This window comes from Mauremys reevesii, linkage group 1 (assembly GCF_016161935.1).
Source record: "Mauremys reevesii isolate NIE-2019 linkage group 1, ASM1616193v1, whole genome shotgun sequence".
In the NCBI taxonomy this organism is placed as follows: Eukaryota; Metazoa; Chordata; order Testudines; family Geoemydidae; genus Mauremys; species Mauremys reevesii.
Window position 1 is genome coordinate 294427727 of NC_052623.1, and position 24481 is coordinate 294452207.

General features: G+C 40.5%; 2 protein-coding genes and 1 long non-coding RNA gene across 6 annotated transcripts in view; 1 reads left to right on the plus strand and 2 right to left on the minus strand.

The window, feature by feature from the left end:
- LGR5 (leucine rich repeat containing G protein-coupled receptor 5) overlaps positions 1-24481 on the minus strand; it is a 122577-nt gene that overhangs the window by 3641 nt on the left and 94455 nt on the right. For 3 of the 4 annotated variants that reach the window (XM_039500073.1, XM_039500084.1, XM_039500093.1), the window contains 10 exons: positions 21740-21808; positions 18646-18717; positions 14648-14719; positions 14473-14541; positions 14258-14329; positions 11306-11371; positions 11005-11076; positions 10205-10276; positions 7374-7499; positions 1522-1667 (listed from right to left, as the gene is read on the minus strand). In XM_039500073.1, coding sequence (XP_039356007.1) covers positions 1522-1667; positions 7374-7499; positions 10205-10276; positions 11005-11076; positions 11306-11371; positions 14258-14329; positions 14473-14541; positions 14648-14719; positions 18646-18717; positions 21740-21808 — 836 coding nt within the window. The remainder of the gene's footprint in view (positions 1-1521; positions 1668-7373; positions 7500-10204; positions 10277-11004; positions 11077-11305; positions 11372-14257; positions 14330-14472; positions 14542-14647; positions 14720-18645; positions 18718-21739; positions 21809-24481) is intronic. The other variant, XM_039500081.1, reaches the window with a different exon arrangement.
- On the plus strand, positions 12007-14297 carry LOC120381970. Its single transcript, XR_005588195.1, has 3 exons — positions 12007-12070; positions 12348-12455; positions 13846-14297. It is a non-coding gene; the product is annotated as an uncharacterized LOC120381970 (long non-coding RNA).
- LOC120381960 (G2/mitotic-specific cyclin-B2-like) lies at positions 14728-15977 on the minus strand. Its single transcript, XM_039500138.1, has one exon. It carries the CDS (start codon positions 15709-15711, stop codon positions 15205-15207), a length of 507 nt encoding a protein of 168 aa, XP_039356072.1. The 5' UTR covers positions 15712-15977; the 3' UTR covers positions 14728-15204.

Below are 24481 nucleotides of genomic sequence, written 5' to 3' on the forward strand. Positions count from 1 at the left end.
AATCTGCTGGTGGGCCGGGACAGTTTGTTTACCTACAGCGTCCGCAGGTTCGGCCGATCGCAGCTCCCACTGGCCGCGGTTTGCCATTCCAGGCCAATGGGGGCTGCAGGAAGTGGCACGGGCTGAGGGATGTGCTGGCTTATCACAGCCATTTCCCATTTGAACCATGGCCAATGGAGCTGTGGGGGTGGTGCCTGTGGATGGGGGCCGTGCCTCTGCTTAGGAGCCAGAGGGACATGTTGCAGCTTCCGGAAGCCGCCCGAAGTAAGTGCCGCCCGGAGACTGCACCCCCTCCCCAACCCCATGCCTTAGCCTTGAGCCCCCTCCTGCACCCAAACTCCCTCCCAGAACCTGCATCCCATCCTGCATCCCAACCCCCAGCCCTGAGCCCCCCTGCACCCAAAATCCCTCCCAGACTCCCCTCCCTCCCACCCACAACCCCCTGCCCCCCCCCTCCCCCTCCTCCTCTGCCTCTGACCCCCGCCCCCCGACCCCCCCCGCCACCCCCCCCCGCCCCCCCCCCCCGCCCCCCCGCCCCCACCCCCCCGCCCCCACCGCCCCCCCCCACCCCCACCCCCCACCTCCCCCACCCTCCCCCCCCCAGCCCCTTCCAACCCCCCCCTTCCACCCCCCCCCCCCACCCCCCCGCCCCCCCCCCCCACCCCCCACCCCCCCCCCCCCCCACCCCCCCCCCCCCCCCCCCTCCCCCCCCTCCCTCCCCTCCCTCCCCCCCTCCCCTCCTTCCCCCTCCCCCCAGCCCCCTCCCCTGCAGACCCCCCCCCCAGCCCTCCCCCCTCCCCCCCCCACCCCCCCCCCCTCAACCCCCCCCCCCCCCTCCACCTGACCCCCCCCCCTCCCCCACCTCCTCCCCTCCCTCCCCCCCTGCCCCCCCCCCCCACCTCCCACCACTCCCTCCCCCATCCCCCACCCCTCCCCCGACCCCCCCCCTCGCCTGCCTCCCCACCCCCCCCACCCAGGAGCCTCCACTGCACCCACACTCCAGCCCCCACTCTCAGCTCCCTCCAAGGAGCGAGTGACAGAGGGACGGGGGATGGAGTGAGCGGGGGTCGGGATTCAGAGAAGGGGCGGGGCAAGGGCGTTTGGTTTTGTGCGATTAGAAAATTGGCAATGGCAACCCTTTCCCACTCCCAAGTATGTACTGCTGCTATGAGCAGGGCTTGGTAGCCCAGAACACATGTTGCTACTTTTAAGGCCAACAGCAACTTGTGACAGTCCAGCTCTGAACCATCTTGCTTTGCAAATGCAGGATATCTATTGTGTAGGATGACAGGCCAGCACCATGTCACCCCCTCTGAATTAAAAGGATGATTTTTGCCTCCAGTGTGAGGCTCCATCTTGACAGTGTCCCCTTAAAAGGATATTATAAACACATTCTTGTTTAGACTTTGAGAGCTACATCTCACTACCATAAAATTCAATGGCAAAATTCCCATTGATTTAAGGGAGGTGTCCTGGGTCCTAAAGTAGGTTCCAAAGCCAGAGTGACATTAAACTACTTACCTTGAATGTGTAACATTCCAGAATCTTTCTTATGAAAATCATCAGCACTGCTGTTCTCCTCTTTGTTCCACTGGCTGGAGATTTTGTAGTGGCTTTCACAAGTTCCAAATGCACAGCACTGGTAAGCATAAGGCATTTCTATGACCCTGCACATTAACAAACAAAATATGCAGTTACACTGGTTACAGTACTTTACTTAACGTATTATACCTCATCGCTAATGTTAATATTGAGAAAAATGAACTCAGATAACTGTAACTGAAAGGGAAAATAGCCACACATTTTAAAAAAACCAAAACCTTGTTAATGCAGAGTTTGGCATGCATAGTTAAAGTTACAAAATATTAGAAAATGCAAATGGTTCCGAGACCAATTTTAATTCAGACACATTGCACACATCCTATATATTTTGTTATGGAGATTTTACAACATATTCAGTAATATATTAAGCTGTAGATTTAATAAAGCAGGAACAGATGTGCAATGCAGTTGAATGAATGTTGCTGTCAGAACCATATTTTAATGTCCTGACTTCTAGTGATTTGAACTGTTTTAATTCACTGAGTTTTCTCCATGTAGTTTTCTTAGTTTTTTCTTTTAGAGAGAGAGATCCAAATACCAGAGCTGAATCCTACCTGCGTAACAGGCAAAACCCATATCTCAGTGCACAACCCCCACAAATTTGGGGGAAGTTAAGAGACTGAATTTTGGATGCAGATTAAAATTTCTCCCATCTCCACTGTAAAATAGCTGAAGGGGGTTCCTCTCTGGGCGGAGACCAGGAATGAAGAATTCTAAACTGAATGGTTAATGATTTGGAAAGTTAAGAACATTGTTACCATGGAAACTGTTTTGCTACCTTAATTATCATGCACACATCTGCACACTATCAAGGGGCACTGCCATCCATAACACCTTTCAGTGCACTGGTATTCCTGATATTTAACCAGGTTTTAGTCAATGGGTTTTTCATTCTTTTTACTGTTATACAAATTCCAGGTCTCTTGTACATTTTGAATTCTATTTTGTTTGGACATTCTAGGGCAAATTCTGAAAGGGGTTGAGAAAAACTGTAGGGCTTATACTGTATGGCCCACAAGTAGATGGATAATCTCTGCTAATTACACTGTTACCTTCTGATAGATAAATATTTGATCCAACTCAGTTTCCAGTTGTAACTGGTAATTAACACCTAACAATTAATAACAATAAAAACGTATCACTAAAAATTACTCTAATTAAACATAACATAAATGGAAATAAAATGGGTTCATATCAAATTATCAGGTAAATCTTATCAGATTAATCAAACAACTCAACAGAGCAAACAATTCCTATACAAACTCTAAATAGCAATCTGGGGAGGTGGCCATTTACAAAGCGATCAGCCCAAATCATAGGCCTTACGCCAATCAGAGCTAAACTTTCACTCTAGCCAAAGGCTTGGCAAAAAGGGGGGAACAAACCAAACCCCAAGCTAAAGCTAATATTTAAATTACAAATTAAATGCCAACTAATGAACTACTTGTTCAGATTTCCGTGGTGAGGTGAAAGCAATAGCAATCCTTAAGTCTGTCCCTAATATAAACATTTGCATAAGATATTTTAAAATACTCCAATAAAGTTCAGGATAATAAAGTTTTAATTGAGAACTTTATGTGAAGATAATGATTTCCTACGACTTAAACATAAAATCCCAACTCCATGAAATTTCCAAGTATGTGATCTTTTAAAAAGAGTGAGATTATCCAGTTAAGGCTGCCATTAAATGTTTGAGAAATGACTTCCTTAGGTGCTGTCCTCAACTAACCTCTGTGGGTTTGAACCACAGATACTTCTGCGTGGGCTCATGCATGGGTGCCTGCACACACCCACGCTCTTTCGCTCACTAGCAATCAGTCACCTAGTGGGGTTAAAAAAAGATGCAAGGCTATTGAGTCAGCCCAGAAGTGTCCCTCTGCTGACAAAAAATAGATATGTAAAATAAAAACTCCATCCTTTTGCCAAATGGCTGTTGTGATTCTTGTGGCTTCGTGCAGCTTTGGAAGAGGTTGAGCCTGCTACAGAAAGGATCAGCAGCTGACTAGGACACTTCCTTTATATGCTTGGTGGTGACAAGTCTTCAGATGTTGCTGGATTCCGGCCCCTCTGATGGCCAGTTATGGGGGAAAGACACATAGACCTCAAGCATTGCAATGTTCCATGGCTTCTAGATAAGGTGGCCCAAGCCTTATCAATTACCACTCTTTAAAGGGCATGGCTTCTGTTTCTCTTCCCCTTTGTAGGTCTTCCCAGAATCCCTTTGACAAATGTAAACAAGGCCCTATTTTCCAGAGTTACAATGAGTTTAGATTAACTAATCTCATAAAAATGAAGATCTTCCTCTTCCAATAAATGTTAGTCTGGAAAATCCTGTCCATTAAGCAATTTAAAAAGTACATGGCCAGACGGTCACTTAGTAGATCCAAAAATATTTTGTGACACAGCCAGGATCAATTTCTCCTGAGCTAATAGACAGCTTTTCCTGGTCACAAAGGAACCACTGACTTATCACCTTCTAATGAACCTTCTTCCAAAAACTGTCTAAAAAAAATTCAAAGATAACTCAAAAATGCAAAACAAACATAAACATTGGAACTGACCCACATTACACCACACCAAAAATTCAACTTTATGCTTCACAACAAACACCTGGACCCACTTCCTTTTACTTTAAAGGCAGAATGACTCCATTATGTTAATGGAGAACATAAATCTCTTTTACATCTTTGGGGTTTAGCTGCTGCTGGCAGTTTAACTTTAAACAGGTAAAAAGCTGGCTGAAGATGAGATTTAAACTGTCAAAATAAAATATTTGACTCTTAAAAATTCACAATTTTAGGCAGAATTTGTATACCGGGCCAATTTTGCTTACTGGATCCATGCTCATGGTAAGCCTCCTTTCCTCTGTGAATGGTTTAAGGAGCAGAGAGTCCTTGCAGGGAGAATTCGAGCTTTTCACATTATAAGGTGGGGGATGGTCATGGTCAGTGAATAGGAATGGTAAATTGTGAGTAGTCCAGGGGGGATGGCCAGGGAGTTGTGGGTAATGCCAAACCACTGAACCAAACCCCACAGTGACAGAGGGAAGGAGAAGCGGGCAACGTTTGTTTTCTCCCTGCTATAGTGAACTTGGCTAGGTGATAATTGTTGTGCCATTACTGGAAGTGGAGCTAAGGATTCCACCTCTCAGCCCCAAGATGTTTCTCTATATTCATGAGCAAATGGTCCATTTAGCTGAGCTGTGAGCTCTTTCCACGGATTTGGTCCTTAGCTTTGCAAATGATGTATAACACCACCATTCAGGAAACTTTGTGCTAGTTCTCTGTTCATGTTCAGTGCTTTGAAGAGTCACTTTAAAGCTCTCTGGTGAAATCCTGGCCCCACTGAAGTCAATGGCAAAACTCCAATGGATTTGAATGGGGCCAGGATTTCACCTCTGTTCTTTACTGGCTGCATGCACCTAACTCCTGTTAATGTCAATCAGAGTTAGATATGTTCACTGAAGGAAGAATAGACCCTTCTGGAACTGTTTTTGCAAAAAAAGGGATTATTTGGCACTTCCTCGTGAGTTTATTTAATTTTCATAGATAATTTAGTTGTATTTTCAGCAAAGTACTTGATTTTCATTTAGGAGGAGTGCATCATTTCTAATACACAAAACCATATTTAAAATGAATTAAGTACAGTTATGATTTCAATCAGTCCAGCAATCAGCTACATTAAGACCATTCCATGTCCTCTTTCTTATGTCAGCATGTCATGGCATATGCTGCATTTTCATAATAATCACAGGGTAATTCTGAATTAATGCTTCTATTATATTTAAGATATTTTTCAGAAGTTGGTCTGATCATTTTAGAGAGCTTACCTGTCCCTACATGGAGAAAGAGAGAGAATAAACACAAGGAGAGATGTGCATACACAGCACCCACAAAAGCTAGACAGTGGGCCTGCCCCTGCAAGATGCTGAGCACCTCTGTTGAGTTGAGAATAGTCCTGCAAGGTGCACACCCACTCCAGTGGGTGTTGAGAGCACTCAGCATCTTTTTAGACCTTCATAGATTTTACAGCCAGAAGGGACCATTAGCTCATCTAGTCTGACCACAGCATAGAATTTCACTCAGTTACCCCTGCACTGAGCCTAATAACTTGTCTTTGACTAAAGCATCTCTTCCAGAAAGACATCTAGGCTTGATCTGAAGACTTCAGGAGATGGGGAATCTGTCATTTCCCTTGGTAGTTTATTCCAATAGTTAAACAGGCCTCACTGATAAAATTGAGCCTAATTTGAAATTTCAATCTCTCTGGTTTCAGCCTCCAGCCACTGGTTCTTGTTATGCCTTTCTCCCTTAGACTAAAAAGCCTTTTAGTACCCCATATTTTCCTCACTTACATATTGTAATCAAGTCACATCTCCATTTTCTTTTTGATAAAATGAAGAGATTGAGTTCAAGTCTCCCCATGTAAGGCATTTTCTCCAGCCCTGGGATCATTTTTGTGTTTCTCTTCTGCTCCCTCTTCAATTTTTAAACAATTTGTAAAATATGGACACCAGAATTGTACACAGTATTCTAGTATCAGTCTCACCAATGCCGTATACAGAGGTAAAATCACCTCCTTACTCCTACTGTCTTGTTTATATATCTAAGAATCACATTAGCCCTTTTTGCTATAGCATCATGCTAGGAGCCTATCTTGATCTGCTCATCCACTATGACCCTTAAATCCTTTCCAGAGTCCCTGCTTTCCAAGATATAGTCCCCCTCCTGGAGGATGAAAATTTTGAAGGATGAATATAGTGATGACCTAACAACATACATGCTATTCAATGATTTCATTAAAGAAGAAATGGGACTCTGTATTGCAAATATTCACAGGTGTATAAAATAATAATAATTTATACTTAGTACCTTTCATCTGAGGAGGTCAAAAAACTTGAACATGAAGCAATTAGGCCTCAATCCTGCCAATACTTACACACATGCTTACATTTATTAAGTTCATTGAATAGTCCCAAATATAAGTACCCATGGTAGTAAAGTTAAGCAGGTGTGTAGGTTTTTTCAGGATCGAGCCATTGGCTTACAACATCCCTGTGTATATAATAATTATTACAGATGGGTAAACTGAGGCACAGAGTGAGTTAGGGCCTAATCCTAATCAAAATGAAGTCAGTGGCAAAATTCCCATTAACTTCAAAGGTACAGGATCACACTGTATGTGACTTACTCACCGTCATCCAGAGCTGTGAATAATCACTAAAAACCACTTCTTTCTTATATCACACAGTGTCCAGTCGAAAACATTCTACCAGAATTAAGGGGCTGAACAACAACAACAAATTATTTATTTGAACTTTAAGATTTAACCAAATGATTTGGGAGCAAACTGTTTATTGTTGCTTTAAGTGAGTATTGTCAAGTATTTTGGTACATTACAGAGCATATTTTCTCCTTAGCATCTACTTAGTTCCTATTAAATTTAATGGGAGTTATGTAACCACAGTCAGTGGAAGACGAGCATTAAACTGCTAGCAATATAATTTTAACAGCTTTTGAAATGTATCGCCAGGAAGCAGATGTGGATCATACTAAGCAGCTACTGGGGTTAATATTTCAAAGCCCATTGTAGTTTCTTCAGTTAAAAGTGAGTATAATAAAAGGAGTCTATCATATTTTTATCATATTTGTTTTAGTTTTAATACTGCAGATCAAAGTCTTCCAGTATGAAGCAATGTACATTACACAGTGACACACCTTATATTGCACATGAACACAAATGTGGCTTATTAGTCTTAATGACATACTCACTTGAGTTCTGGAAAATTTTCAGATGATATCAAACTTTGTAGGTCATGATTTCCTGTTAATTTTAAATGAGTTAAACCATGTAGCCCAGTCACAGGAAAAGAAGACAAAAGGTTGGATGACAGATCCCTGCATAATAGCAAATAAAAATCAGCTTACAGAGTTTTTTTTTCAGCACTAGAATTTTTTTTAAATCAATTAATTTAACCTCACCAAAGATTATTAAACCAAATAGGGCCCCAGTCTGCAGAGAAAATCTGCAGCATTTTCACAAATATACACCCATTTTCCCAGCAGAATACATGGCTGGACCATGGTAGCATTTTGCTCAGTAGTACCCACTGTGGGTTAATTATTACCAAGATCTGACTCTGTGCACTCATGGCACCAGTTTTAAAGAACAGGTAATCAATTAAAAATGAATCAACTGTTCTCTGGAACTGTACATTGCCAAGTGAGAGCTAGTTCCCAACTAGAACTAAAGGGAACTCTTTTTAACCCCTTTGAACAGGACCGACTGGTTACTAGGGATTATGAGAACACACGTACTTTTTCTTTAAAACCAAACCAAGCCATCGGAGATTCTAGGTAGAAGCTCCACATGAAGCAGAGAGCGAGTATGAGCTTTAGCAAGAACACTATTTTCTTTCTTCTAATAAACTACCTTGTTCTGTGTTAGAAAGTGAACCTGTGATTATTTACCATTGTCACATGAAAGAAGCTGTCTGGCAGCGATACCATAGACACGGTGTAGTACAGCCATGCGATAGTGCTACTGCAAGGTGCAGTACCTGCTGGTGCCACGGGGGAACTCTTGGTGTGGCTGGAGGACTTAGTGGTTGTAGTACAAACTGCTGGCCTGGGGAGATGGCTGTCAGCAAGGCTTCAGGCTGCAGAAAGGAGCCCATCAGTGTAGGGATTTCAACAGCTAATTCAGGTTATCCCCACAGAGGCAAGTTCTGTGGATTTCAGCACCTATACCAGCCCCATTCTGTCCCTGCTGCCTCTGCCCCTGCTTCTCCAGATCTAGCAATAGATGGGGATGGGTTTTGAGCGACACTGAGTGGGATGGAAAGGGTTAGGGTCTGAGACCAGTGAGATGGAGAGTGGTCTCTGTGGAGCCGGGGTGTGTATGTCTGTTGAGTCTGAGGCAAGTCGGGTGGGGGACAGGTTTGGAGCTACAGTGGGGAGTTCTGAGAGAGTGGTACGCCTGGGGAGGGGGAATGAGACCTGCAAGAGGTTTGAGTTGTGGGAAAGTTGGGGAGGACAGTGTGTGAATGTGAGGGAGTCTCAGCCGAGTGGGGTTAGGTGAGAGGATGGTGGAAGGGGGCTTCTGGGATGAGGGGGTGGGGTTAGAGAAAGAAACTGCGGGGCCTTGAAGAGAGGGGTTCTGAACTGAAGGGGGATGATTGGGGTTGGCAGAGTTGACTGTGGATAAGTGAAGTAATGCGGGGGTGAGTGGCTTGGGTAAGAAAGTAGGGAGGGTAGTAGCTGAACTGGAGTCAGAGAAGAGGCTGTGACTGCCCTTCATGGTACTGTGTCACAGATCTTCCTTTTTCTTCCCATTTCTCCACCATCCTCATTCATTCCCCCACAAATGTCCCTGTTTTTTTTAATTTGGACAACAGGCAGGAAGAAGAGTGGTGGGTCAGAAGCTCACGTAACTGCCGCCACTTTCAAGGATACACGGAATTGTTACTGTCCAGGTGGCTGCTTACTGGAATGTTAGTGGAGATGAGTAGCTCAGACAGAAGTACTGGGTACATGTTTAGCAATATGGGAGATGCCAGCAGCAACATATTTAAATACCAGGGGTGAAATCCTGGTTTTAGTCAAGTGAATGGCAAAACTTTCATTGATTTCAGTAGGGTCAGGATTTCGCTCCAAGTCTTCTGCTACTATTGAACCTCCATCTGACCGTGTTAAAGGACATTTTTCTCTAAGTCTCTCTGATTGTTTGGCAATGTACTGGCTAAAATTACTCAGTGGGATCCCTGATCCATTTCTCAGGCCTCGATCACGCTCTCTTGCCTGGGAAACCCTTAATTGCCAGTGAAAGATGGAGGGGATTGCCTGTAAAAGCAGTGGATCCTGGGAAACCCATGTGAGGCAGCCTTACGGAGGTGCAAGCACTTTGTCCCCAGTGCCCCTCATTATCTCGACTCCTGGGCAGTGTGGCTCCAATGTGGCCATGCTACTAGCACTTCCCTGGCAACCCATTGCCCTGGGGAGTCTCCTTAAAGAAGTATTCCAGGTGCAGTGGGAGGCAGGTGAAAGTCAATAAAGACTTGGAACTAATTGTGAGCGAGGACTGCAATCTGATGCTTAGACCACTAAGCTATTCTGGTGACAGTTACTAATAAAGCATACTTTTGCATCACATTAATATTGCTGAAACAAAGTTAGAGCAGTTAATAAGACAGTGCCCTGTTTAACTGTGATTCAAATTCCTTATTCCTGATGCTGCAAATATTCTAAAAATAACTGAAAACACTGCTGGTCTCAGCTACAAGGGATAAAACCACTAGCACACTGAAAAAAAAGAAAAGAAAAGTGGGGCATGCCGACATGCTCCAAACACCCAGCATCATTAGGGCTAGATAGTTTTCATATACAGTCATGAGTGGAAGTTATTTCCTATAAGATTTATGTGAATGGGGGAGATGTGAAAAAGCAAAAATCTAGAGAGAGTGTTCAGTAGCCCAGAACGATTAGGCCTAGAGTCACAGTCTGTAGAACCAGAATTTCTGCTGACCAGGCCCCCAAATTATAAATAGTGCATGCCTTTGCAACAAAAACTATGAAAAAAATTACTTAAATAAGTAAATACTCACAGTTTGATCAGGGATGGTAAAGAGGAGAATGCGCTGGGGTGAATAACTGCAATTTTGTTCCAAGCTAAATCCCTACAAGAAAAGTGAGTAGAGAATTACATACCCGCTGGATGTATTTGAAAGATTTCAGGCACTTGATTAGGATTCCTAAATATCAAAAAGGTATATGTTACATCCAAATACTTTCAATAGGTTGCTATATTTATTGGGATCATGCATATCTTATAGCGAAATGTCTTTCATCCTGTTTTAAATGTGTTAGAGTCAATTAATTATGAAAATAACACCAGTTTCAAAATGGGCTAATTGCAATCTATATTATAAACAATCTATGGGCTTGATCTTGCAAACATTTACATGAATGATCTGTGCTCAGAACACCACTCCTACTGACTTCAGTGGGAGTGCTCATGTGAGGAAGGACTACTTATGTGACTGAGAATTTGCAGGATTGGGATCAATTTTTTAATACTGTCTTCCATAGGGAAAAAAACACACAGCTTTCTACAGTTGACTGTTGTGTATACATGCAAATAGGTACTAGACCTGACTCAGTACTTTCCCACATCTTCAGAAATGTTTAAGAGTAGCAGCTATTACAGCTATACATTTACAGCTGTGAATTCATTGCTGGAAATGCTCAACTTCAAAATGTTTATTTTACTTTGGCAAATATAACTTAGTGAGCTGAATGATCAAAGTAGAGCAATGGAAACAAATGTTTAGGGGCAGGTACTGTGAAAGTGCAAGCTCCTATGTTTCTGAGAACCAAGGTAAATAGCTATGATGGCTGTACTCACAAAGAGCGCAGGGCAACCAGCTGCTGAAATGTGTCGGCCTTGATTTCATAGATTTCATTATGATGTAAGTCACTACAATGGAAATAAGACACTCATTGGCTTCAAAGAACATAACATTTGGAGAATTTTAGACAGTGTTTATGTGTGTTATGGATCCAGATTTTAAATCAGAAGACACACATGTTGAGGCTACGTCAGACATCACCAAATGTGTCAGCAATAACTGAATTAATGACCTCCAAGCTACTTTGTGTATTTAGATGTACCTTTATAGGCATTTTATGGTTTTTCGCATACTTACATTTTCTGAAGTTTTTTGCAAGCAGTAAAACAGGGTAAATCTTGTAGCAGATTGTAAGACAGATCTCTGCAATAGAGAGGGTATTAAAGAGGTAAAGCTCTATGGTGCTGTGATAAAAAATTAGCATTTTTTCCCATTTGCTATATTTGAGGATTCCCTGGCTCAAATGTAAACTTCTGAGTCTTTCAGAATAGAGATATTGGAAGTACATTTATCTATATTACTGGATTTAGATCACAGACTTAAATGTTCACCAATATTTAACTGTTATACTTATTTTAATTACTTAAAATAATCTACTAAATGAGACTATTTAGATTTTGACAGAGAAGACCCTAAACTTTCTAGTTATAATCATACTGAAATTTAATCAGCTTTCCAGACTACATTTTAAATTAAATAATCTTGCCTGTGACCCTTAGAGCTGCTATATCTTTAGCTGAGGGAAGTGGTTTTTTAAAAAAAAAAAAAAGAGAGAGAGAGAGAGAGAGAAAGAACTAACTTTGAAATCAATCACTACAAAGAAAAAAAAAGCTGAAAAAACTTGAGCCAAAACTCAACAAATTACAGAATAACTGAAACATCTGGACTGATTTATAGTATAATATAACTAATCAAAAACAAGCCAGGGTAATTTGCAGAAATTGTAAAAAGAAGAAAGAAAGAGTAATAGAGCCCCATCCTGTACTCCTTTGCTCAGGGGAAACACACATCAACCTCAGTAGCAGTTTCACCTGTGTAAAGAGTATGGGACTGGACCTATAGGTAGATACAAAACATGTCCTTTGTCTCTGTTTTCTAGCCCCAACCCTAACAATTAATGCAGTAATACATTTTTATGTCTGAGTCTAATTTTTAAAAATTGGGTCATCTCTATGCAATTGCAAATCTGTTTTGCTTTCTTAAAAGACATTTTAATTCTGTTTGCACTTGTTTTGAAGATGGAATTTCAACTATTCATTCTACGCTTGCTTTGTAAAAACAAGTTAAGTATAATGACAGCAGACTTTTGGTTTAGTATCTTACTCTTTACTTTGTGCAGAGGCTACCCTGAGTGTATGCATTCTGTTCTTGCGGGGAAGACAGCCTGAACATGCCCTGTTGACAGATCCTTTATTGTGCTAGTCACATATGCCAGAGGATGATTCAGGTGGGTTGAAGGCTTCTAAACTAATGTGAAGAACAAATGTGGGTATGGAAAAGTAATCTGTGCTTATGTATGTAAACATTATGCCTATCCTACCATATATTCACTTCAGTTTTCTCCTCTTAGAAGGACACTTGTCCTCTTAAAAGAGCACTTGTCAACTTGAATTTTTAAAAATAACTGAAAACATTCCAGTTTTGGATGGAGCACCACAAAACTGTTTCTGAAAAGTCTTTTAAAATGTTTATAAGGGTTTTTCTGTTCCTTTGCTGACATTTATAAGGGTCTTTTCAGCAAGGGAGAAACTGATGATGGTCATGATCCTGCACAGGCTTAGGTGTATGTTTAATTTTCTGCACTGTGATTAGTCCTATTGAGGCCAATCCTCTCAGTGTGGTAAGTTAAAGATGTGCATACGTCTTTGCAGAATCGGGGCCTAACTGATTATACAGCAAAAATAATGAAACTGACTACACACAAATTGCTGTTGAATGCAAAATAAATAAAAGAAAAGAGTGTTCCCTCACCCTCAACACCTTTCAATTATAGTAATCTGAGTAATACTTCTAACTACAAAAGCCACACAATTTTCAGACAGAAATTTTAAAGCATTTTTTTCAATGATTATCAATTTAAATATCACAGTTGCATGAAATTTTGGGTTTTATTTTTTTTTAATCTATTTAAATTGTCATAGTTGCAGGAAATTATGGGAATCTCAGACAATAATTATTTAATGACAGCCTCTAAAAAATTCGCAAGCAGCATTTTTCTCATTTTGCCTATCTGTAAATTTTGATTGTCAGTGGAAATATTTTTTTTCAGTTGCATGAAAATTGATTTTTCCTGACACTTATTGATAAAAAATGAATCATTTCAAGCTTATTTAGAGGTTAGTATGAGCCATACATTGACTGCAACCTATGTACAAAATTTCCATTGTCATCAGTGCAAGCTCTGTGTTTGGGCCTTAATGTTCTGGAAATGAATTTTATAGTCCATTAACTGAAAGTAATTTTTCTGGAAATGTTCACGAAATCCACAGGGGTACTCAAATAATGTGTTATTATTAGTGCTAGTTCACTGTTGGCCAAAAGAACTAATACCAAATACATTCATAGTGATGTAATACTTAAAGTGCTGTTGGCCGATTCACAAAGAAGTAGACAGATTACTTTTGTTAGTGATTAAGCTTACTCTGTGATATACCTGCATGATAAAATAACATATTGGTTTATTAGTATAAAAATTATGCCCCCACATAGCCCAAGAACAGACTGCTTCAAATTTCAGTCAAATAGATATGCCTGGTAGAGAAATAAACTAAAGAGATGTACATAATAAAGATGCATATCTGCAGTCCTTACTCATGTATCTCTCTCCTTCACTTCAGTGGGATATCTGCTTGAGTAATGAATCCAAGATTGGACCATTCTAAAGGAATCTATCATAGAAGAAATAATAAACGCAAATCAAGTCTCAAATCTGTCCTGGATGTCCCCTCTTTTGATGTTTTTAAGGAGTATCATGAGTTGTTTTATGCTTTCCTAAAAATGTATGATATAAAAAATGTTTGTCTCTTTCCTTCATGTAAGGGAAATCCTGATTGACATGTAGATTGTGGGTTACCTGGGGAAGGGACTGTCATCTTTTTACATGTCTGTAGATTATCCAGCACAATTCTACCAGTGGTACCATACAACTGCTAGTTAATCAAAAGTGGATTGTTCCAATATCACAAATCATTTAATTCAGCCCTTACACTCCTGCTTTAACATGGTGTTATCACCCTTACTGAAACGTACAGCACTTGAAGATTAGGTAGCTGATCACAAGCTACTTTGGGAAGAGAGGTGACTTGTGCTCCTGTAAGTGTCCTGTAAAAGTAAACAATACAAAGATTATTTTATTTTACTTAATGCTTACAAAATAAATACGTAATATAAGGATAGATCCTTAAAACAAGTCAAAATCTAAAAAGTATTACTGGGTTGAGTGGGGGTATTTGTCTAACACTTACAAACTTTCCAGACTTGTAGTTCCAGTCAGATCAGGAAACTCAGTTATTTGTGAAGCACTATTTAAAGTCCTAGAGTTAAAAACACGGTATCATTATTGAAAGGAAAGCACAGGACAATTTTAGAAGTGAAATAGTTATTCAAAGACAAAGAGATTTTAAAGAAGTAAAAACATACAGGGTTCTGAGTTCTGGTAAGTGTTGAAAAGCAGACCGTCCCACAAGCTGGATAGGGTTGTCATAGAAATGACTGCAAAAAAAGAAACAGGTATTTTAATATGCAAGATAATACTCTGAATAATTCTAAATAGGCAAAGCACACTACACATGTGGCGGTGAGTTCCATGTGATAAATTGTGTATTTCCTTCAGCTTTGAACATCTCATTTTCATTCTGCCCACTAATCCGTCTTCATCAAGACTATGTTCCAAATACCTAGGTATCTTCTAGCAGCCACCATTTTCTTGGTTTTAAAACTAACCTGCCACAAAAGTGTGTCCTTCTTTATCCCAAATGTAGCATTTGCCTCACAAATTTACACTGGCATGAGGTCCAAGATGACCACTATTCTGTTATGGACCATTGATAGGTTTAAGGTACTAGACTCCTAGAAAAGGGAATTTCATAGAATCATAGAAATGCAGGGCTGGAAGGGACCTCAAGATGCCATCTAGTCCTTCTCTCCATGCTGAGGCAGGACCAAGTATATCTAGACCATCCCAGACAGGTGTTTGCCTAATCTGTTCTTAAAAACATGTAAATATCTTTTACATAGTCACTACAGAGTTGAGGATTTTCCCAATCATCAGCATCAATATCCTCTATGTTGTTAAGCAGCACCTCAGAGAAAACTTGGCATAGGTCCTCTTCTTTCATGGATTCATCTATAGGGGTTGGAGACCGAATCTTTGGAACAATCTCTTCTTTGAGAGTTAAATTCAATGAAGCTGAAGGTTTAGGTTGTGCAGTTACATTTGCTGGTTTAGTAGCGCCTTTTGTAGTTTTTACAGGTACTTTGAAGTTCTCTGTTTTCTTGGCTGCATGTGTTCCTCTGGTTGTAACTTTCTTCCCAATCTTTTCCAAAGCAGCCCTTTTGTTAGTCACTTGACTTTTGGCTTTGTTGTTAAGTCCTGTCATAGCATTCTCCACCCCTCTAGTAATCGCAGCGTGCCAGACCAACGCCATGAGGACGGTAGCTCTTGACTGGTGCTGCACCCCCTGGTTTGAAGTGGTTTCCATCATATACAAAGTTTACAGTTTGGTTCAATGACTCTCAGCACCCCACTGTACAAATTGGTCCAGCACTCCTAACAGGACTCAGCAACCTCCCTCGGTAACCTGTTACAGGACTTAGCTATCTTTACAGTTAGAAAGTTTTTCCTAATATCTAACCTAAATCTCTTTTGCTGCATATTAAGCCTACCTTCAGTGGACATGGAGAACAATTGATCATCGTCCTCTGTAAAACCACCCTTAACAAATTTGAAGACTGTTGTTAGATTCTCCCTCACTCTTCTTTTCTCAAGAGTAAACATGCCCAGTTTTTTTAACCTGTCCTCATAGGTCAGGGTTTCCAAACTTTTTTATCATGTTTGTTACTTCCCTCTGGACTCTCTCCAATTTGTCTACATCTTTCTTAAGGTGCTGAGCCCCAAACTGGCTACAGTACTCCAGCTGAGGCCTCACCAGTACCAACTAGAGCAGAACAATTACCCACTGTCTTATGTACAAAACTCCTGTTACTACACCCTAGAATGATAGTAGCCTTTTTTGCAGCTGCATCACACTGGGGCTCATATTCATTTTGTGATCCACTATAACCTCCAGATCCTCTTCAGCAGTACCACCTCCTAGCCAGTTATTCCCCACTGTAGTTGTCCACTTGATTTTTCTTTCCTAACTGTACTACTTTGCACTTGCATTTACTGAATTTCATCTTGTTGATTTCAGACCAGTTCTCCAGTTTATCAAGGTCTTTTTGAATTCTGATCCTGTCCCCCCAGGTGCTTGCACTCCCCCCACCCCCCGGATGGTGTCAACCACACATTTTATAAATTGGAGAATTGGTAACTATAAGGATAGGTAAGTTCTGGAAAAGGCTTTCAAGGGAGGCTGTGGAATCCCTTTCATTGGAGGTTTTTCAGAACAGATTGTACAAACACTTGTCAGGCACACTCTGGGGTCCTGCCTCAGGAGAAGGGACTGGAGCTGATGACTTCAAGGTCCTTTCCAGCCCTACATTTCTATGACATTAGAGGCTTTACAAATATCTATAAATATAGATATACCTATACCTAGATATACATACACACATATGATAGTTTTACTTTCTTTTGTGATCTGTGCCATTGGACTCCTGATGCTAAGGGAGCCTGACTTTGCATGTGGAGATGTGATAGACCAATGGCTGGTCTGCTCTCATATAGCAATGAATAGGTTTCCATATCTTTCTATTTCAGAAGTCATGAACTGAAAGAATAACCTTCACCCTGTGGAAGTAGAGAAAGAACTGACAGGGATTTGAAGGGGATTTCAAATCCACACAGTCTCCTTATGTGAGCAAGAGTCAGGCTTGCTGTACCCAACCTGAGAGTGAGAAAACTGTTCTTCTCTGACAACCCGCTTCTTGTGTTTGATCTGTGATGGATAGCTGTGTCCAGATGTAGAAGTTATGAGCCAATATAACCTTCAACTATTCCAGATATCTTTCATCTTTATAGCTTGTTCAAAGAACTGTTTTAACTATTGACAAAATTGTCATTTTTTTAAAAAAGTACACATGGTCTCATAAGCTCTGTCCAATAACTTACTAACAAAAGGCATCTCTTAAGGTGAAGGAGGAAGTGTTTCTAGTAACAATGACTTAAATGATATTTGGGGCAAATGCAGATAGGTTTTTTTCTGGCTTGGTTTTGGAAATGATCTATAGGCAAACACAGGGCGAGACTTATAAATGAGGAAGTGTTTTTGTAAAAAAGTAGAGAGATCTGGGACTTAAACAACAGACTACAGGGCTTAGTGACCCCTTTCTGGTAGTTTGAGCTGTCAGACAGGAGAGGATTCTTTCTGCAATGCTATAATATATCAGTATTCTGCTGGTCCTGATAGAGCTTTCCTTAGTAAGCATCAAGGTGAGTATCTATTTTACTTTTTATTTCACAGTTTCTTCTCACTCTTTCTACAGTTGCTAATAAAATCTGTTTTTATTTATCTATCTTGGGTCTCCAGTAACTCCACAGAAGCTTTTTCTCCAGTCTGTCTCAGTTTATTAACAAAATATAGTGCAAATAATCCCTAACTAAAGTCCTCAAACATACTCCATATCAACTCCAGTTCACATAGTTCTTGTTCTCACCATACCCTAATGTCTTCTAGCACAGGCAAGCACCTTATCTGTTCTCTTCCAGCCCTCTACCAGGAACAGCCATCCCAGCCCTGCTTTCAGGGCAGCAGCTCTACTCATCCCATCAAGAATTCCCATGGCCTCTCTACTGTGAATACCCTGGCCAGGGGAGTACCCCTTACTCCCCTGGGCTCTCTCACATTTCTTTCAGGTTTAGTGCTCCAGCAATGAGATCTCAGTAGGTAAGCCCCTCTGCTACTCCCCCTTTCTTCAGCATTCTCTGGCCCTTGGCTCCAGCTTAGAACCAGCAGACATTCTCCTCATCTGTCTCTCCTGCCTTCAGTCCTCCAGCCCCTCAAGGATGCTAGCCAACAAACCCATCTTGCTGCTCTCCTACCTTCAGCTTTCACCCAGGAATCATCTTCTATCTCTGGTAGTTCTCATCTCCTGCCTTTACCCTGACTGACACCCAGAGTTTCTTTCTAACCAGGCCTCTTATAGCACCCAGGTGCTGCCCCCACCCTCTTAATTAGCCAGCTGGGAACACCTGGACTGGAAAAGGACACCTGATCCCAGTTTCATTTAATGGGTCAGCTACCCTGTTATAAGAAATAGCAGCCTGAGTAGAAGGTCAAGGACTATGGAAAGTTATGATTTCTCTCTTCAAGTAATGTGTGAGTACTAAGAGAACTGAATGATCTGAAAGGTAGGAAACCTAATGCACTCACATTATGCTCCTTTACATTGTAGATGAGTTAGAAAACCACACAGAAATACTGTATTTAATTCCACAATTGATATAAAAAGTACCAAAGTAAACTGCTTCCACTTACATGGTTATAAGTGATGGATTACCCACAAATGCATACTCAGGTATTGATTTGATGTTATTACTATGAAATCCCCTGGGGAAAAAAAACAATATTTTATACAATAACAAAAAGTGTGACTATAAGACCTGTGATACATTAAAAAACATTTATTATTTTTGGGCTATTTTCCACAGTAACATAGAACGATTACAATTAATCAAAAACCTCTGTAGCTGCAAGAAACAGTATCTTCAGCTTTCTAGTCAATGTGGCCATCACAATTAGTTGGATTAAGACTGAAAATGGAAAGCATTTCATTCCAATACTTATCCCATAGTATCCTTGTTTCTGGGATGATTTAGATTTATGTGAATGTATAGTGTATATATGAATTTACATGTTGTGTTTATGACATACCATGCATCGAACCTCCCACACTCCTTTCTTTATTGAAGTATGAGAAGAACAAGCTGTACAATGTACTTACTGCCTTCTAGAAAGGAGACAAATTCTTTGTCTCATAATTAATTATTACATTGTACTCATATGAGTAATTCTGCCATTGTTAAAAACAAACTAAGGTTTCAAAATGAACAATGATGATTTGTGTGAGAAACTTTAGTTAGTTCAATCATGAATTATGAAAAGGCTTCTCAGATTAAATTAAAACATTTAGAAAGCCTTGAATTGTTCACAGATGCAAGCACCCTCAGTCATTACTTGTACCAATACCAGATTATCAATTTCACTGAACTAATTGTCTTGCTTGTGTAACTGGGCTAGAAAATCAAGACTCTATACTCCTTTCTATATACCACATGCAATCAAAAATATGTGCCCGTAAACAGTTGGGCTCTAAGCAACAACCAAAACAAAAGACTATTTAATTCAAAACCAATATATAGATTGGCTGAGTGACCTAGACTCTACCAAGCAGGATTCCCCAGATCAATCCTTTGCTCCCTGCATGGCAAAAGTAGCTGAAGAAATGACATTACTACCTCCCAGGGAAAATACTAGTCCCTCATCAATATATAGGTATGTTTGTGTCGTTACCTTAACTCGCAGGGAGAACTACAAGGCAACTTTTGAAGCCCCAGTCCTGCAAGCACTTATGTAGGTGCTTAACTTCACTCCTGTGAGTGGTCCCTTTGATGTCAATGGGGCTACTCATGTGCTTAAAGTTAAGTATGTGCATAAGTATTTGCAGGATTGAGGCCTCAATGTTTGATCCTGTTAGGTGCTGAGCACCTTTAAATCAATGGGAGTTGAGGGTATTCAGTAACCACTCAGAGATACATTGCTGAGCTCTTGGGTCCCAATCCAGCAAAGCACCCAAACACATGCTTAAAGTGAATCAGAGCCTTGGTGCTGTACAATTTCATGCTCCAAACAGGCAGAGACTGAATTTAGGGGACTAAAACACCCTGGCTGAAGCCACACAGTGTGACATTAGGAGATCTGATGCAAAAGAGGCCAAAAATCTGAAGCAAAAAGATGCTACACAACACATATACAGTAAAACCCGCCAAGAGCAACCACTCATGGGAGTTAGCAAAAGTGGTCTTTTATCAGAGGTGGTCTCTCTTTAAAGGTTTGCACACCAGATAGCGGTGTTCCATGGCCTCTGTAAATAGTCACTTGTGACAGGTGGTCTCAGAGGTAGTCATTAAGGCAGGTTTTACTGAAGTTTGTTTCAAATACTTTCTAAGAAATTTACAATTTCAACTTTTTGATGTAGATTTTTATGCCCAGAGAATAATATATTGAAGGGACACCTTGATCATAAAAACTGTGCCCCAGATTCACAGGGCCAGCCAGGATTTGTTTACTGCACATCTGGATATCACCTTTGTGGCTACCCCATCCTGAAGTCAGCAGATGCCACTCCCCCGGAGTTATTGTATCTTATGTCAAGGGGCCATTATGGCAGCTGGGAATAAGGTAGATTAGTAGCCCATAGCCACAATGCCTTCTCTCTGGCCACGTTCCCTATGCCAGAACTGGAGTGTTGGCATAGAAGCTGCAGCGCTAACCCTACATTGCCTAGGGATTCTGAAGGATTTTCCAAGCAGCTTGTTAAATTGGCTTTATATCTGCTTTGTATAGCAACAGCAACCCGAAGCATTCTAAGGGTATGTCTACACTGCAATTAGACACCTGTGGCTGGCCCGTGCCAGCTGGCTTGGGCACAGGGGCTGTTTAATTGTGGTGTACATGTTAGGGCTCAGGCTGGAATCTGGATTCTAGGACCCTGCGACGTGGGAGAGTCCTAGCATACAGGCTCCAGCCTGAGCTGGAATGTCTACACCACAGTTAAACAGCCCCTTAGCCCATGCCCTGTGAGCCTCAGTCAGCTGGCACAGGCAAGCCGAGGGTTTTTAATTTCAGTGTAGACATACCCTTAGTGGCCCAGTGAATCTGTGATCATCTATGTTTTAAAAAATGCCTGCTGGTGCTATCTTTAACATCAAAGATCATTCAAACAGAAAGAATTTAAGAAATCTAATTGACTTGTAACTTCTAGCTGTTTGCTTATTTTGCAATTCAACTAGCTTGCACAATTAATCTAGGATGGTCAGTTTCACCTTTGATTTTAGTCTGTTTTACAAACCACGTCTACGCTTCCAGAAGTTTTCCAGTTTACAACACTGCACATGAATGTTTACACTGAAAAAAAAACCTGTTTAAAATATGGTTAAAAATGACTCCCCTATTTCCCCAAAGTGCATATGAGTGAAAAGAAATTCCTGCTTCTTTTTCCTAGCCCAGGCATTGCCCCTTTTGAAACAAGTCTCACATTTGAAGCTGAAACAGAATTGATAGTGTCCTTTTATTATTATGATATACTGCATTACAAGGGTATAGTTCCAAAAAAGAATGCTCTCTCATAAACTCTTTTCCATACAAAAGAGCATTTGTAACAAGTAAAAGTTATCAAAGGTAAATGTTCTAAATGAAATGCTGAAAATTTCCTTTTATATATGTTGGCATGTTTGCTAACTTTTCCAGGATATAGAAAGTTTTAAAGAGTACTGATAGAAATCATCAGCTTTTCTCAAATAAAAAACATTCTCCGAAGAATCCTCTCTATAAGGTAGAGTTCAGTACTTACAGTTCTTTTAAGTTTGTGAGTGTCCTGATAGCAGTGGGGAATTCATCCAGACTGTTGTAATTTAAATCTCTGCATAAAAACAGATCTCATAATTTAGGTTATACAATGTTTAAGGGATAACAGAATTTGTTGGGATTTGTAAGGATGTATCACCTTTCATGCATTAAATAAAGAAATAGGTCCAAAGGCTAGGGAATCCTCAAAATGTGATGTTTTCTAATAAATACCATCCAATGCGGATCATCATTTTTATTTTTGATCATGGTGCTATTTTTAATTGTTACCAATTTGGAAATGAGAAAATATGGACATTTACAAATGCTACTAAGCCACCTGCTATTTTGTGATCTCTCCTCCCCACCATTCATTTGTAAGCATGAAAGGAAAATCTATCCTTACCTAGGGACAATTTTGCAACTTTTACATATGAAAAATGCCCAAAATATTTCTCTTAAAACTGATTTTTAAAATAAATGCCTGTACTTGTACAGTGAATTGAATCTTACATAGTTCATATGTCACATTATTTAGGTTCAGTTTGCCTCTTTTCCAACTCCCATGTTTATCATGCTTTCATTTTCTTTTCTGACCTGTTTCTTGGCACAGTATGTGAGAACAAGAAAGATAAATATTCAGGAATAGCAAAGGAGAAATATCAATGGAAAAATAGTTATTGGGCGAAACCCCAGCCCCAATGAAGTCAATGGCAAAACTTCTATTGATTTCAATGGGGCAAGGATTTGACCTATTCTGAGATTTTAAGATTGCAGTAAGGTTGACAATATCAATATGGAGTAAAGGAGAAAGAACAACTCCTTACCACACACAAGTCGTAAAAATAATATTTTATTTAGGTTAGCAACCTGGTACTCCATTTTAAGAACTGCTTGTTAGTGAGACATTTCCTCATTTCAGCACGTTCACTAGCCACATGCTTATTCCTGGCCTGGGAAACCCATCCACATCATCTGATAGAAGAATTTGGCCCAAGTATGCAGTTGAAACTAAAATGAAGAAAGGTCTGTTTTGTCAAACTATGCAGCTCCATGAAGCACCGTAGAAGCTTCTGCTTTGTAGAGAATATATTTTTAACAATTTAAATAAGAGATAATTTGACTAAATTAAATAAAAACAATGATTCACATTGGACTTTAACAAAATATCATCATCCTTAATAACACAGGCAGGAAACTGCTGTTGGTAGTCAACAGGGCTTTTCTTCCTGTTTGTAAATCCCTTCAGGCCCTGTGCGTTGATTACACAGATAATGAGCATTTGTAATTTGGTTTGGCCCTCTAGCTGAGTTGGATCTGCCCAGACTGGAAAGAGGATAACCCTGTAACACCCAATGCAGGCCAGGCGATTGGCTATCTTGACGCTAGATTCCAAAACAGCCTCCCCACTGATGGTCGTGCCAACCAATGCAATAATAAACATGACTGTGGCAGGTACCATATTCTCCAAGTTCTCCTCCTCCTTTCCAGGGTCAAAGTTGACATTTATATCTTTTCCCTTTCACACCAGCTAGCCAGGGCTGGAAGGATAACTAAAATCTCTGCTTTTTCCCCCCATTTCAGGACAGTTGCATACTGTTGTGTGTATGTCTTCTTAAAGAACAATCACATTTTCCCTCTTCTGTTCTGGTATTTTATTGAGGGACTTTCTCTCTATGCACAGTGGGTAAAGGTCAAAGCTGTAACATTACAGGGTGCTCTTGACAATAGAAGACTCAAGTTCTAGTAGAGAGGATTAGTTTATCTGATCAAAATTTAAACCCTCAATCCTAGTGGAACTGGAAAGTGAGCACTGCATGGTTTTGTGGATTAAAAAGCAAACCAGCCACTAGGTTTTGATGATGTTTGTATGACATTTGGTTTATTCACTCTGCCTGTGGCACATAAAAGTCTAGTCTCCTGTGGGCAGGAATGCTTTGGTCCAATTTCAGTTGTTGGGTTTAGTGTGCTGGTGCTGTGTGGTTGTGGTGGCTTGTGATATACACCAGGTCAGATTAGATGATATATTGGTCCCTTCTGGCCTGAAACTCTGACTTCTGCATCAGCACCAAAGCCGTTGGGCCTCTTGAAGTGCCCTGGTTGGGTAAAGTTGGTTATGCTCTGTGGTTATGATCTTGGTTGTGGTATAGGAGAGGGAAGGGAATAGATATGCAAGGATTATTGTCCCTTAGGCATTAGTGGGCCAGGGCTCCAAAGCCAAACAGAGGTGGTGATAGCTTTATTTGTGCATGTCTGGAGCAAATTACTTTCCTTTAAACTTTGGAGTTGTTTTCCTGTTTAGTCTTCTTTTCCCAGAATTCTTTTTTTCTTATGCTATTCAGAGAAGCCTTGTGTTCACCTCCTGCACTTTACTGAACTATTGTAGGTGCTATGGTGACTTTATCCCTATAACACAGAAACTTTTCAAGCGAATCCTTTAAAGACTAACAACTGGAGCAATTTTTTAAAAAGAAGAACATGTTTGTACTTGATGCTACCTGGAGCTTTTCCTTTGTTCAAGAGGTCAAAGTATCTGACTGCTTCTGCAACCACACTATGTGGCAGATGCATTCTGCAAACTTAAAAGCTTTTTAGTTACAATGAATTTTTCCTTAACCTCTATCTTTCATCAGCAAAGCTAATTGACATAAACAAACAAATAGCACTATCAAAGCAAGAATAACTATCCCTGAATAGTCATTTGTTATTTTGCGCCTGGTACAGTTTTAAAATGTCATTAAATAATTTA

Excerpts from the sequence above, each read along its gene's own strand:
- LOC120381960 (XM_039500138.1), bottom strand. The coding sequence starts at position 15,711 with ATGATGGAAACCACTTCAAACCAGGGGGTGCAGCACCAGTCAAGAGCT.